At 35.4% G+C, this 17071-nt stretch overlaps 1 protein-coding gene across 1 annotated transcript in view; it reads left to right on the top strand.

Annotated features, from left to right (window-relative positions):
* Positions 1-12090: 12090 nt before the first annotated feature.
* Nep2 (M13 family metallopeptidase neprilysin 2) overlaps positions 12091-17071 on the top strand; it is an 80681-nt gene continuing 75700 nt past the window's right edge. The window contains exon 1 of the mRNA XM_073074328.1: positions 12091-12272. Within this exon, the coding sequence (XP_072930429.1) occupies positions 12268-12272 (5 nt within the window). The 5' untranslated portion in view covers positions 12091-12267. The remainder of the gene's footprint in view (positions 12273-17071) is intronic.

Genomic DNA, 17071 nt, shown 5'->3' on the forward strand with positions numbered 1-17071 from the left:
TGCGTCAAACCGTTTTCGCTGCAGGGCGTTCCAAAAAATCAGAAATACATACGATCCATAAGATTACCCTCCGCGCTTAAACCAATTTCAAGAAATATATGTTTACTAGCTGTCCCGGCAAACGTTGTGTTGCCATATAAATAAAAAATGTTTAGGGTCAACAACCCTTATCACTTAGGGGTATGAAAAATAGGTGTAGCCGATTCTCAGACCTACTGAATATGCATATAAAATTTGGTGAAAATCGGTAAAGCCATTTCGGAGGAGTACGGTAACTAACATTGTGACACGAGAACTTTATTATAAGATAATATGCTTATTTATTTTTTTCTCATTAGGATTTAATGTGGGACAACACTGCATTTCATAAATTTCAAAGGGACATACAATTAACTTTATTCAAAATTGCAACCAAACCTTTAGATACAGGTTGATTGCAAGTATCCTACTGTTGTACACATGATTCTCTCAAAGAAAAGTTTTGGACCTTATTCAGGCATGTTAGACTTAAATCTTATGAAAAGCACTGAAGCACATATCCTAAAATGATTAATACTATAATTTTCGTCTCTATAAAGACCTTTAACATTTTAATCAGGGATCTTGAATGGACGATATAAATATTACTACAAAGTACAGTCTTATGCTACAATAAATACCCGACCACATTTTGAAAAGTTCAAATATGTCGTTAAACAAATGCTATGTAAAAAAAGCGTACTATAAACTAAGTGATTATTTGACTGACAAAACTGGGGTCTGAGGTCGTTTCAGCTCCACATGTACCATTAGGTTAACATTGTAAAAAAACATTTTTTTAAAAGATGTGTGTTATGGAGTTTCTTTCGCCGCTTCTTCTTCATAACGAAACACATTGTGAAGCGGTGGTATTGGTATTGACATTCAAAAAGTGCTCTGTATTTTATATAGATATGTGAACACAGCATACACAAACATCTGTATCACACGTTACAGGAACTTCTTACTCCCACCAATCTGATGGTCACCACACGTTGCTACGGAAAGCTAATTTGAAGATCCTTCCGTAAGTAATCGAAGAATCCCTAAAAATATCAATTTACTTTGCTTAACCAACCTGTACCCTTTAAGGTTAGTTTGCATTTTTGCAGGAAAAATGTGACCTTTCATAACAATGTGTTGAGAAATATCCGTTTCAAAGCGACGCCTTTTAAGGGTTCAATCGCATTGTTGATGCAAACAATTGGCATGGACCTGTAGCTAGGTAGAACGCGGCCTTCCTCCGGGCTGCACGGTTGAACGAGCCCTGGTCACACCGCTATTTAAATTTGCGATAATATCTGCTATTAAGGATCTTAAAGGCAATTGTTTTTATGTCATAACAGTAACAATGATGTGAACTTCAGCTGTTCCTTTTTAAGATTGTAGTAAAGAAGATAGCGCCTTTTAATCGTACTAGGTAGCTTCTTATGTCTGATATGAGGAGTCGGTTATAGATGCCTGTCTATTCGCGCAGTAAGCGCTGAGGTAAGGAGTATAACATTTTTTGTGTACAGTCCTCCGTAGAGTCGATCAAATGCATTCTGCCTTAGTAGCAATATTAACACAAATTTATATGAACAGTATTTTAATAACAAGTAGAAAACTAACATGCAGTTCACCTGATTGAAATTGTCCACTGCCACTTATGGACATTTGTAATCAACCCATGAGTAGAGTCCTACCTGAGGTCGGCCTCAGATGCGTTACAGGATTACCCTTACCACACCTTTCAAACCCAAACACAGCACCGCTTAACGCTTATTAAGTAGGTAGAAATCTTAGATAAGTAAATGAACAAGAAAATGTAACCAGTTTTGACATTTGAAATTGTCAGTCATCTATTTTCGTGTTTGAAAAATATTAAAAAAATGTAGTTTTAGATCATTTACGAATGAAACGATATTTCTCCGCACTTTTTCTTCGATTTCGTGTTTTGGTACCACTTAACTGCGCATGTCGGCATTGTTCCGCGTAAATTACACCATGACAGCCATTAAATGGCTGACAGAACTGTCAGCCGTTTAAACCATTTAAGGGCTTCCTTCAATTACAAGGCGGTGAGATATCTATACTTATCTATGGTAGAAATAGGTATATCTGCGGTGCCTCCGAAGTCTTATCACACAGGAGTCTACCATTTTCACACCGCTTGAACCGGAGGGCACGTTAAAACAGTCGAGTGGTTAGTTATAATGATGTGCCGAGTCGGCCATTTTTAGTATTCGAGTACTTTAGTGCTCATATAAAAAAGAATCGAGTCAGTACTTGAGTCCAGAGTATTCACAATGTACTCGAATTAGTTACGAAGCCCTCGAGTACTTTGTAACACACAGTCCAATAGCACGACGAAAAAAAAACCAAAAGGGTGCCTACACTATTAAATTAAACGTTTGCCTGAGGTACATAACACTGGAGTCAGTGTGTAGTGTGTAGTGTACGAGTACCGTCAGTATTCGAGTATCAGTGGTACACGAGTATCATTTATTAGTACTCGAGTATGCGACTTTATGTAAGTAATCGAGTACTGTCTCGAGTCGACCTGACTCGGCACATCTCTAGTTAGTTAGTACTTAGTTATTTTAGATTATTAAACATCTTTACCACGATATTATGTTCATAACTTTTCTACGTACTTTACTTAATACTGCAAATTTTACATAAGAATCTACTTATTATTTTTAATTTGCATTACATTTAAAACGCAATAAAATATTCCTAGAAGAAAAAGGAGATGCCAAGTGGTTTCATGCTCTCTCAATCGGGAAGTCCGAGATTCCAATCCCACATGCATCTTTGATTTTCTTAAGTCGTATGTCTATTTCCTTAAACGATAAAGGAAAATTGAGTTCTTAAAAGAAGTTCTCAAGGCTGTGTTAAGTCTACCAATCCGCACATTAACGTGAGAAGTATGTATGAGGTTTACGACACATTTCATGTAGCATTACATATTTGATACATAAATAAATTCAATAATAAACTCGTAAACATGGAACACCTTTGAATATAGATATAATGTTACTGTTTCGAAAAAAAACAGACAATGATCCATTTTATTTTATTAATTTATTGACAGACTATTACAAAGACCCGACCTTAAAATTGCTAGCGAACTCAGGGATAAAACTAACTGTTCGGCCACGAACTTGTTAGCGACAACGAGAGTGGTTAAAACTTGGCATCTAATTTTGAAGGTGGTAGAACTGTTTGTGGTTCGACTCCGGCGGCACCACCGCCACACCTACATCTGCCTCATAACACCAGTGTTAAGCGCTGCTGTGTTCTTGTTTGAAAGGTGTGGTAAGGGAGACATACATTTCCGAGGCGTTCCACCTTAATCCTCATGGGTGGCGACGCATCTGTGGCCGACTTCAGGTAGGAATATCTAATCCTATCTAGGGTTGATTATTGATGTCCATGGGCGGCAGTAGCCACTTACCATCAGATGGACTGCATGCACGTTTGCTTATAAGAAAAATCTCAGTCGTGGTTTCCAAGGTTCATATCCGAGGAACGCACCACTGATTATATGCGTATTACAAATTCATGATCACATGCTATTACGGCGAAGGAAGACATCGTGAGGAAACTGTTTGTCTGAGAGATCTAAACAAAACATTCTCAATGGTACATGAAGTCCACCAATTTGCACCTGGTCAGCGCATTTGCCTGTGGCCTAATGTTTGGCCTTCATTCTGGCCATCGTTCTGAAAGGATACTGACTCGTGTCCAGCAATGAAAGAATAATGGGTTGATTATTATAACGTGATAAGCGGCGCGTTATTTGACCTTCTATCATCGTTTCGGACCGCGCACCACACACACACACACACACAGCTACCTTTGCCATTTAATATGTAAAAAAAATATATTGAAATTATTATTATTATTTATGAAAGAAAAATCTATCTTAAGTGGTGTGATTCAAAAATACTGGCCAGAGAATAATTAGTTAAAAAAATATAAATCGACTTTTTATTAAGTAATGCGCGTATGAAAATTGGTTTATTAACAAGTTGTTTATATTAGAACATATGAAGCCTATATATTATAGTGGCAGTGACACTAGTACCACCCAACTGTTTAAATAAACCTTATATTTAAATACAGAGCATCATATTGAATCAACTATGTAGTAGACTTCAGGAAAATACGGTAAATATAAATAAAATTAAGTATATAGGGTGAGGTAAAGCAGTGATAGCCTAATGGTTAAGAAACTCGGCCTCTCAATCGAGAGGTCCGAAGTTCAAAACCCAGGCAGGCAGCTCTGTTTTTCGATATTATGTGTGCTTTAGAAATTAATTATTACTTGCTAAAACGGTGAAGGAAAACATCATGATGAATCCTGCATTCCTGAGAGATTAATTAAAAAAAATCTCATAGGTATGTGAAGTCTACCAATACGCACTTGTCCAGCGCGGTGGACTATGGCCTAATCATTCTGAGATGAGACCCGTGCCCAGCAGTGGGACAGTAATTGATTGATGATGATGATATAGGGTGACATTTTCCAGTGTGCGTGGATGGCCAAATCCGATACTAATAATAAGTCATAGTGAAAAATTACCAAACAGTTATAAAGCTGATTTTCTTTAGAACTAAAACTGAAAATATTTATAAAACTAAAGATCAATTGCCCTAACCAAGAAATGCAGTAGGTTATTTTGAAAAAAGATACACCCTATCTTTTTAGGTCGTCTGATAGTATTTTTACAAATAAGGGTTAAACTCTGCCAAGTAATGATACTAGTAGATAACAAAACTAGGAAAATACTCATTATTACGTCCCTGTACCCAAAGGGTAAACAGTGTAAAAACTATGTAAGTTACTTAGCCATCCATCTATCAGCCCTTACGAGTCCACTGCTGGACATAGGCCTCCCCTAATCTGCGCCACTCCGACCGATCTTGAGCCGTCTGAATCCAGCGTGTACCCGCCGTCCGCTTCAGTCATCAGTCCACCAAGTCGGGGGCATCCTGTACTCCTCTTACCGTGACGTGGTCTCCACTAGAGGACCTTTCTACCCCATCGATTGTCTGTCCTACGAACTATGTGGCCAGCCCATTGCTACTTCAGCTGGCATATTTCGAGAGGTACTCGTATGTCGGTAACTTTCGTTCGCCTACGGATTTCCTCGTTACGAATTCTACCGCGTAGGGAAATACCGAGCATAGCTCTCTGATCCATAGCTCGCTGAGCAACTTTGAGTCTTCGTATGAGGCTCACAGTGAAAGACCACGTCTCTGCACCTAATGTCATCACTGGCAACACACACTAATCGAACATCTTCGACATCTTCGAGTCGTTACTTAGTCACAGATGTCGAATTATCGATTATCTAATTTTTTCGATGTATCTATTGAACCGTTATACGTAGACTTTAAATTTTAAAAAAGTTTGCTATTATAACAAACATAAATATAAATAAAAAAAATCTGGTACGAAACCTGATATTAAGGTAGAACCCTTTCTGGTTCGTCTCCGGCGGCACCACTGCCACACCTATTTCTGCCTATTAACAGTAGTGTTAAGCGCTGCTGTGTTCTGGTTTGAAGGGTTTGGAAAACTTAGACCACAGGGGTAGCGGCGCATCGCTGACCTCAGGTAGTAATATCTAATCCTACCTGGGGCTGATTACAGATGACCATGGGTGGCAATAGCCACTTATCATCAGGTGGACTGCATGTTCGTTTACTGCTTCTATAGTATTAAATCTTATTTATAAAATTCTCGTGTCACAATGTTAGTTACCATACTCCTCCGAAACGACTTTACCGATTTTCCCCAAATTTTATATGCGTATTCAGTAGATCTGAGAATCGGCTACTATCTATTTTTTATACCCTTAACATTTTTTTTATTTATATGGCAATACAACGTTTGCCGGGTCAGCTAGTAATATATGTATACATATATAAAAAAGAACCTCTCACCCGGTCAGTTCAAAACTTAAGCCAATTATTATTAAGCAAGCTCAACCCACCCTTAGGGATCGCTTGTTGACGAGTCCGTGGCCATGCGGTAACCCTTTTAAATGCAATTAATTCGTAATCCACGTACATATCTCTAATTGCTATATGAACGTCGTGTTAGTTCTGTGGATAATTTCATTTGTTTTATGCGATACGTGTTAAGTCAGTCAGGGTCACGCACGACGGTCATTTTTATAACTAACTTTAATTGCATTTGTATGCATTTTTCATTTCGTCGAGTTATACTTACTGATATTGTAACGAAGCAGAATTAATGTACTGAAAATTTTACGTGGTGAATTAAGAATGAATGAAGGCAGTAGAACACTTCGTGGTTCAACTGCGGCACCCGCGTCACACCTATTTGTGCCTAATAACACCAGTGTTAAGCGCTGCTAAGTTCTGGTTTGAAGGGTGTGGTAAAGGAGACATACTTTTGCAAGGCGTTCCAGCTTAGACCTCAAGGGTAGCGGCGCATCTGTGGCCTCGGGTAGGAATATCTAATCCTATCTGGGGTTGATTACAGATGTCCACGGGCGGCAGTAGCCACTAGCCATCAGATGGACTGCATACTCGTCTGCTACTGCATATTATAAACAAGTAGTATCGAAGAAAATTATTAAATCAAGGTCTTTCAATCGAGGAGTTCGAGGTGTACACCACAGACACGCATCTCTGATTTTCTAAAGTTATATGCGTATAAGAAACTAATTAATACTTGCTGTAACAATGAAAGAAAACATTGTGAGGCCCAGCAGTGGAAAAGTAATAGATCGACAGCGATGCATAATTAAAATATATTTTTAGTTGAAAGCTTACAATTTTTGGCCCTTAACGTATAAAATTCAGAATTCGCAATTTTACTTATATTTTTTTTTGTATAATCTTACTCGTATATATAAAATCCTCACACATCACAATCTTAGTTATCGTACTCCTCCGAAACGGCTTTACCGATATTCACCAAATTTTAAATGCATATTCAGTAGGTCTATGAAATCGGCTACTATCTATTTTTTATACCCCTAAGTGATAAAGGTTGTTCACCCTTAACATTTTTTTATTTATATGGCAACACAACCAGGGGCAGCTTAACCTATACAGCTTAAAGGCTTAACTTATACATTAAAGGCGTTGCAGGGTGTGTAATGGGCACAGGCGCCGCCGTCTCAGGCATAAAACAATGAGTGTTATTCTGAAGAAAGGCCGTAACTAATACCATACTTGAAGCTATATCTACTTATAAAATAGCTGTTGGAGTAGGAAAGAACTTTTTTTTACCCCGGCAAGGTTAATAGTTATAGGCGCGGGGGGAGGGTCAGGCCTAGGTAGCGCCGCCCCGAACACGTTTGCCGGGTCAGCTAGTTTTCTATTAAAAAATATAGTTGAAATTCTCTTAAAATGTCTTAAAATCCCAAATCATTAAAGATTAATTTGAGTCATATCAACCTCCAAAATCCCTTCATAAGTATATTCATTCAATTAATTAAGGTTAATTAATCACCGAATGACAAACCATATGGTATAATTGTCCAAAATTTGACGCAATGGGACATACCCATTCAAAATTAAAGCGGGAAAACGTTCTGCAAATTATACTCTGATTCATAATTAGGTGTCCAAAATGTAAACAAAGGTGTTGACCTATCAAGAAAATACGTAAGAAATGGTAGTTTTTATTTTTGTCGATATTTAAGTAATACAACAATAATAAAATAATAATCTAAATAAATTAAGATTAATTCACATTTTCTAATATTTATATCACCTCAATTTCGTTCTATAGAGTAATAATAATAAAAAACAAAATTATGGTAGAAAATTAAAATGTGATAATGGTAACACAATCGGAATCCAAGACATTTCTTGTGCTGTCATTTTTAAGTTTCGTAACTGATATTATTCATTTTCGCGATTGTGATCAAACTCTAATGTTTTCTCGTTTACATAATGTTTTTGTTAAATTTTCGTTTTTTGTTGAGTTTGTTAAAGTTTGTGTTTCTTGTTAATTGTGACAGTGACATTTCTTTGTTTACATTTTGGACACCTAATTATGAATCAGACTATAGGTACAAAATGCTGTCAGCAAGATATAAAACGTACTATATACCTATTGTATTATTATGTACTTTTTTCTAGAACGTACGTACGTAACACGTAACGTATATTTGATACGGTTTACAGGCCAAACAGTTAATTTTTTAGTTAATTATTATTATAAAGGAGTCGGATATTCGTTTTTTTTTGCAATAAATTACCGATACATTATATTTATTTTATTAAGGTTTAACGTTACAAAAAAATGATAACAAAAACAATACAATAAATGAAACAATGTAAAAAAGATAAAATATATAATATAACAATATTTAAAATTAAATATAAATACACATATAATATATACATTTATATACTTTTAATCATGATAAAGCATTATAGTTGCCTAATTTATAGGGTGAATAAATAAGTAACCGCGTCTTTTTACCGCACACATGCACCTTGTAAAAGTTTAAATAAGTCTCACCAAAGAGTACAAGTGGCTGCAATGAAAGTGTGCATTTTTGATTTGTTAACTTATTTACGCCTTGTACGGAGTTAATACTTTTTACGAAATTAAATTAAACGCTTTCTACACTCACATCCACACACTAGGATTTCCTGTATCGTGGGTGCTATGGACACACACAGAGACAAATACACAACACCCAGACCCAGAAACAGAAATCTAAATTCAACATTTAGAAATCTGTTTGGCCGGAGATCGAACCCGGGACCCTCTACTCGTCAGACCGGCATGGTAACCGCTCCGCCACGCGGGTCGTGTAGAACAATAAAAATATTCACGATAAATAATGTTACTGTTCAAATGCGCCGGGTGCTTTGTACGATTTTAAACTAATTCTGCCTTCGGTTAAGTTTATAATAATCATAACAATTGTTATCAACCCCCCACGCTTTTCGAGAAGCATTAATTCTCGTCAAACATTTTATTGTTACATTTGTTACGTTTTAGATTGATTACCACCAAACGCGTGTTTTTAACTATATTGTTTTATTATTAAACAAAATGTAATAGGTGGCAAAATTAAAGTAATCCTGGACCGATAGCGATATACCATCGCTATCGGTCCCTGTAGTTCCGGGACCAGAATAGGGCCACGGTATCTCCTGCCTGTCGTAAGAGACGACTAAAAGGGGCTTCCAGGGTTGCGGGTGGTGAGAGTGGGAGCTCGACCCGCCCGGACAGCGACCCCGGGAAGGACGGCGGTATGTGTGGTCGCATACCGTTGTGCAAACCAGACGGTGTAGCGTGAGCGTCACGCTCACCTGGGCGGAGCCCGATGGGGCAACGCGCTAAGAGGACTCCGGTTGCGTTCCTCTCGAGATCCCGGAGTCCTCTACGCAGCGCCGAGGACGGCCACCGGGGGTTTTTAGTGCGGTAAGAATCCCACATAACCCCCTGCCGCTCCCACGGAACAGGGTACCTTTTGAAGGTTTCCCCTCGTAAACAAAAAAAAAAAGGTATATCGCCATCAACGATATCTATCATTATACGATAAAGTAATAAATATGTATGTAATATTTTAAAGAGAAAATAAATAAATATAGGTATAAATAAGTAATCATAGGTTATGAATAATAAACATGTGAGTTTAGAAATTTTTGAATGTTTTATTAGAATTTATAATATGATCGATAATATTTTTATTATACAATGTAAGTGATGATGGTTAAAAATATTCAACATTAAAATTAGACTCTTTATTTTATTATCGTATATAGCTTTCATATTATTTCCGACAGTATAGATTTCTTTACACTATCGTTATATTCAGAAGTTAGAATCGATACAAGCAAATTTTACATAATAGTCATGTCTAACTGAAACTATCTGCCTGCATTCTTTTCGCCAGACTATGAAACATGAATTATTTTTCAGAGTCATCAAATCATAGGATCCCAGTAGGACGACCTTCGCCGAGCTGGTTAATGGATGAAACATTTTTTATATCAAATTAAATTTGTGAAAAAGTATATTGCAAATGGGTTGACTAAAATATTTGAGTCCAGAATATGATTATTTTTTTCTTAAACATTTCAGTGGTTTCGTGAATAGAAAAATTACATACTAATCGAAATATGAAGCCTATATAATATGCAAACGTTGGTTCGACTATTTTTTCATGTCTTATTCCTTGGGTAGGCCAACTTGTTTACCTGTCTATACCCGCTTACCCAAGGGTTGTGACAGGAAAAGAATAGTCAACCTAACATTTGCATATTCTCAATCTTTATACTTTCGATTGGTATATAATTTGTCCATAAACCAGACCTGTGAAATGTTTAAGAAAAATAAATTAATTGTAAAAAAATTATTATCTGGACTGAATTTTTTTAGACAACCAATTTGCAATATGATTATCGACATATTTGATTCGACTTAAAATACTTTTCATCCATTAACCAGCTCGGTGAAGGTCGTCTTATATCGGGATCTTAGACCATCAAGCTTTTAAACCATTTTTGTTATAGACTTCAGTTCGGCGAAACGAGTCAGAATATTACAATGTTTTTCGGACGTTGCATCAGGAGGAAAACAATGAAAATAGATTTCTATGAAGTTTTCTTAAATGTAATGTAATGTATTCTATACTTTAATTTCTTCTAAATGCGGAATAAAAAAAAATTATACTATGTCAAAATGAAAACAGGTACGAAATATTGTTCCTTGTTACCTATAAAAAGTATTAAAAACAAAGCAATATTTGGAATAATTGAATATACAAAGTAAAAATTAAATGTTTTTCATATAATTTTATACTATAATTATAAAATCAAGTAATAAGTGGTAATGAAAGCGTAAGCGCATAAGAATAGTACTTAATACTCGCAACTCTGTTATCCACGTGCTATACACGTCTAGTTCTATATTTATATTGGTTTAATGGTATGTGTAGACGCGTAGAGGTGTATCTACCTCCCGGAAAAATAATCCTGGCGGCGCCGATGCTCTTCAAACCGGAACACGGCGCACCGCATTACTGTTGCAGATCGGGATTGAATCCGGAATCCGGAACCATTTGCCGTACAAACAAAAGGCTGAAGCCCGTAATTGAGCTACCTTTTTATATTTATACCTAACAGTAAGGCAGATGAGCTACCTGGTAGAAAACAGTCACCGTCGCCTATGGACATTTGCAACACTAGAGGAGTGCAATGCATCACCGGCTTCGAAGGAGAGCTCTTTTTGCACCATGTCATGGCCCTCAGGGGTGGAGGAACACCACGAGTCCAGTTGATGTGGATGGAACCACATCCTTCGGCATGTGGTGCAATGAAGGAAGGGTTGATGTAGGCAAAACCCTTTGAAATTTAGGTAATATAATTTTAAATAGGTAGATAGGTAACTCCGTGCAGTATATGTGAATGAAGAAAAATAATGTATAAATCATTCAATATAAAAACAAATAACTAAATTCAGAATAACTAATTCATAGCAAGCAATGTCGTAAACCCCTTAATTTTTATGACCTTTCCTTTAATTTATGGATAGCTCGTCTCATGAGCGCTAAAATCAATGTGAACCTATTTTCAATTCAGTTCGAATTGAAAATAGATAAAAATAGCCCTGAAAATATTTTTCCCCGAAAGAATAACGATAGGAGATTATTAAATGGGACATCGAGTTAGTGGATCGAGCAGTTAATGGATCCTATAAATGAAATTCATTGAATATTTATAAGTCAGAGCTAGTTAAAAATATTCAGGTTTAATACTTCATTCCGTGCGTCTTACTCAATAGTTTTAAGTAAATTGATACAAAAACAATATAATTTTAATTTATTTAAGCAACAATAACTCTTTAAGTTATATTTTTTCTTAAATCACCAAAAACATTAAAGAAAGACGAATTATTTTATAAATTTTAGGCCAACAACCAACAGTCCAGCGTTTCTTCCCTTATGTTTACGGTACATTTACTTTTCCGTGCCTCGAGCAACGGCGCCGTATATAAAATATTTTTACCGATACATAGATAAGACATCGGCCCATTAAGTATTGAAATTGCAGCAGTGGACCGACAGAGCACCAGCGGCGTTACCAGCGGTAACACGTTAGAAGGGGCAACGTATAAAAGACATCGTAACGCGAGCGCACGACTCAGTCGCACCGCGGTCGACCTTAGCTGTGGCCGTGGCGCCACTTTTCACCACTCACCACCAATTCTCCTCTCCGCCGGCAACCGGGCCCACGGAAACCAACACAGGATCCATGAGGTAAGTTAACATTTTCGCACGCCGCGCGACTTTTCCCAACTTGAAAACTATCCCTAAAGTATCTACCGTCAATATTTTTCTACGCGAATTACTTTTTTCAAATATAATTTTATTGTTTTTTCTTGTGTTTGCTATTATTTACTTTTTACATGATAATCGGTGATATTTTTGGATGCAAATTATTTTAAACTTTTATTTTGTTGTTGCTTTGTATCGTTTTTAAACAGGTGTACAAGTAGGTTTAAAAATAAATTATTTCTTGTGGAAAATATTTCGTACGATTGTGTCGAAAATGGAAGTTATCAATGCATAATTTTAATGTGTGTTAATTTTAACTGCCGTGAAGTTTTGAATACTAAACAGTTAGTGATAAAAAGACGGATTTGCGCACAATCGATTATCAACAAGTGACTATATTTTTAATTTGAGGTCGCGTGAATTACCGTCATAGTATTTTACAAATAATCCAAATTCTTTTAATACTCTTCTGACGTAAGCAGCGACAGATGTAGAGAACGTGCCGAATCAGACCTTTATTTACTATTCAATAATAAAAACAATTGAATCGTGTGTGAGTTTTTCAATGATAACAGTGCAATTTAGCAGATAAATAGCGTATTACGTGATGGCATTCATGCGAAAATAACAACTGTTAGAAGGATCGGAGAAAGTGGTTTTTTTATGATGCAACTATATTATTCTCGTAATGTATTAGCCGCAAACTACGTTAATCTTGTTGTTCCGCTGTTGTCTGTGAACACCCAAACATTAAGAAAACATAACTAAATTTAAAAAAAAAACTTTTTAAGTTGCGCCAGAACCCATAGAAAACAATCCTAAAGATAATAGTGGAATTCATTTTTTTCTTAGAATTCATATGTGGATGACATTTTAAAGAGAGGAAGATTTTTATATTTACCGACAATATGTAAAATTGAGTACAAACAACAATTAACTGTTCAATTGTAAATATTTACTTCGCGTTACCTAATGACTTAAGAGCACAATGTTCAATACTATAGCGTTTTTATTTTATTGTTTACACACCGTAATTACACCTAATGGAGCATTACGACCGATAAAAACATAAAATAATTGGTTTTCTTAAATTAACTTTTGTCTGATTGTTCAGATAATTAAATTTGAATTTATTAATTGTTTAACTGTGAGATAAGTACTAAGTGAGGGTACTTGGGAGATACGGTATCATAAAAAGTGTTTTTCTCAAGCCGAGAAAACCGCGAGCAATATATTGTATTCGTAATTGTTAGCCGACATCATCTACAAAGTTGGATGAAGTGTTATTTTATAATTAGCCGAAAGAAAATGGTTTATAATTAGAACCGTGTCGGCGAGCGCCGAATTGTATTTATTGTTTTTTCCAAATCCTTAATCATTAATTCGCGTAAGACCAATGGAAAATTTTATATAATCGATTTCACGTCTAAAATACAAACAATAAAGCTATAAATTATTAAGAGCTGTACCAAATGTTTTAAAATATTATTTAAATGTTTGATCAAGCATGGCAAATCTATTATGCCCTATTAGGAGAATTAGTAAATGATATTTATTACAAATTTGACTTTAGGCTATAATTAATATACATTACTTTTGACTTTGATTTTAATTTACATAAAGTCCAGTGGATTCTCGTCCTCCCTGAGAAAAAGGCAAAAGTGATAGCTAAGAAACAAGAATTTCGGTTTGAGTTGAAATGTCCAAATTTTTGTGACTTCGATCAAAATGTTCCAATGATACACACTTACTTCCAGAACAGAAATATAAATTAATCGTTTAGTAGTCTACTTAACCAGTGATTGAACCCGTGACATTGTACCTCAGACCCGTGACAACAACTGCATGTTACAAATATTCAAGGAGTCGTCTGAAGGCTACATTTTTATGAAACCTAATTCACTACTATAACTTTAAAGAATAATATTGAAATACTTACTATACTCAAAACATCAAAATTCTATTCTTATTAAAACATGTAGATATTTTGTTATTAATTAACATAATATCAAAATCATATATCTTTGCTTCTCACCTTCTTTAACCTTAGAAACAATTAAATAAATAAGACGGAATAAAACCACTACTAATGATACTGAAGATATAACAATACAACTAATTGGAGGTAAAAATAAATACACTTCATGAATCTCTACTTCTGCCCGCGTTCTTCGACATTATTTAATGCCGGTACTCTGTTATCGAACCCTTAATTAAGAACCCTAATCATTAAATAAAAACGGGAACTTTTATTAATAATACTTAGCTCGTCCACACCTACCAAACAAATACAAAAAAAAATCGATTGACAAACAAACGAGAAAAATATTCTTAACTGCTGTTAATCATCTTTTTTTCTAAGGTTTTTGCTACCAAAGATTAAAAATTGTCTGTTTAATCAATCTTCGGTAAGTAAAACATTGAATAAATTAATTATAATCAAAATCCCATTCAAATTGCACGAGTAGTTTTCGAGAAAATCTGAAGTCGCTTAATCCATAGACATTAGTCAATTTATATAACGATATAATTAGAAATATATCAAGTCGGGTCACATAACTAGTCTTGCATAAAACACGGAAAACCACTAAGCCCTCTTGAGTAGTCACTTACCTATAGATTCGTACTTTACTCCCACGATTACGTTTTAAATCCGATATTCAAACAACGTTTATAGAAAAGTTTCAGCTGAGAGCCTCTAAGAGGGTACGGCAAAAAGCCTTTAACACTAATGAAGTACAGTTTTATAGGCAGAACTCCTTTTTTATAATAATATAGCAGTAGCAGACGAGCATTCAGTTCACCTGATGCTACTTAGATACCTACTGCCGCTCATGGTCATCTGTAATTAACCACAGATAAGATTAGTTTAAAGAAAGAATTAAACCCCAAAAAAGTAATAAAATATAAAGCTCATTCTCTAGTTCACTTTTCATGCCAAAATCAATTTTTAACTTATGTCCGATGTCCATGTCCATCCATCACCTATGCCTGTTACGTGGGGGACTGGGAGTAAAGACCCCAGATGATCACGGATATAGGTATATACCTAAGATAGACTGTACTGTAGGCACCACACCTGTTGTCTGTAATAGAGGATGTTCGCACCTTAGATTAAGTTCCGGTGTCGCCTCCGACGATATCCATGGGATGAGAGTGCTATTCTAGACATAACAGGAAGTACACTTATGTTCCTTAATAAATCTACGAAATGTATTATTTATCTCATTACATAAAAAATAGTTAACTATTAATAGTTTAATTGTTTTCTTGAGTAGCGTACCAATATCAAGCCGCAAATATTTTTTATTTAATTTAACAGATATTTATGAACGTATAAAAATATTATAATATTTTTAATTAAATATCTTCAATAAAAATGGTATAATCTATGTTTATCTTAAAAAAATCTTTTTTTTTACAATATGACATATTATATTTCATCATTTTTATATTTTTCAATAATTGTTCTGTTTTTGTTTTCGAATTATTGTAAGAGAAGAATAAATGTTTACAAAATTGCATAATAATGTACTACGAATTCTTATCAGAGCCTTTATTCATTGTCTAATTACCAATTAGTATTTATACCTCCACTATGAATCACTTTATTATACTCGTACTCTTATCGCATTATATGCGTCATTACGACAATTAGCAACTTACAACTTTTTATTGTAATAAATAATTCCTAATTAAATGTTCTAGCTGAATTTTTGTGGTGACTCAATATAGAGTAAGAGACCGCGTGAGTAATTACTATATAGCCTTCCATTTTTAAAAATCAGATTTAAGTGTTTCCCAGCGAATATTCTAGGGTCTCCTATCAGGGGGCCAACCACCATCTTTTAAAAACCATCATAGTTCAGGAAAGTTTCATTTCCTCTTTAAAACAGTAAAATATTCCGTCATACACAGTTGAACAAACTTAAACCCTTATTAATTTTTCGCTTATCCATTGTATAAAAACAACTGAAATTGTAATATTTTGCTTAAAAAATTGAATTTTCTGCAAAAAAAGTAAAAGTAGGATTAAATAATATTGTTTTATAAGAGATGGTAGTAACCCCCCAGGTCTTTAGGAGTCTATAAGTTTTTAAGATGCCTCTGGGATGCAAGTTTCCTCACGATGTTTTTCTTTGCCATTAAATAAATCATAAATGCTAGTGTATAATATGCAAATCAGATTTGCGTGCCTGTGATTTGAACCGCAGTAAACGCATTCCCTCGAACGAACGGCCGACTCAAGCACTATCACTGCACGTTCACGATTAACTCATCCTTATTATATAGCAAAAATGTTATCCGAATCATAATAGATTCGATTTCCATTGGCTGATTACCTAACCGATTATTCGCTGTACCATTTCGCCGGAATCATAACGGTGGATGCTATTCCATTTTGCGGGCGAGCGCGGCCGTTGCCAAATCAAGTTGATACGCAATCCGCACTCGATACTCACACTGCAGCGGACACCATATCCCGTCTCGGATGTGATGCAAAATAAACTAATCACACTTAGAGCATGGGGCTGCCACCGTTTCCTATCGACGGTGAAATACGGGTAATGGGTTTACTTATTTTAATAGAACGTCAAGGTGCGCGCCAGTTGCCTAACGCACGCAGTGTAGCTATAATATGCTACGAAATAATTCAAACTTTTTTCCCTCTATGTCCTTTAATCTGATTTTGCAATACATAAGCCGTATTAGAAATTAATTATCACGTTATTTATACTAAGATAAAAAAATAAATAAGCTAGAAAACACCGTAGGGAAAC

This window comes from Epargyreus clarus, unplaced genomic scaffold (assembly GCF_041222505.1).
Source record: "Epargyreus clarus isolate Ecla_fem2 unplaced genomic scaffold, WU_Ecla_fem_2.2 ptg000007l, whole genome shotgun sequence".
NCBI classification, from domain to species: domain Eukaryota; kingdom Metazoa; phylum Arthropoda; class Insecta; order Lepidoptera; family Hesperiidae; genus Epargyreus; species Epargyreus clarus.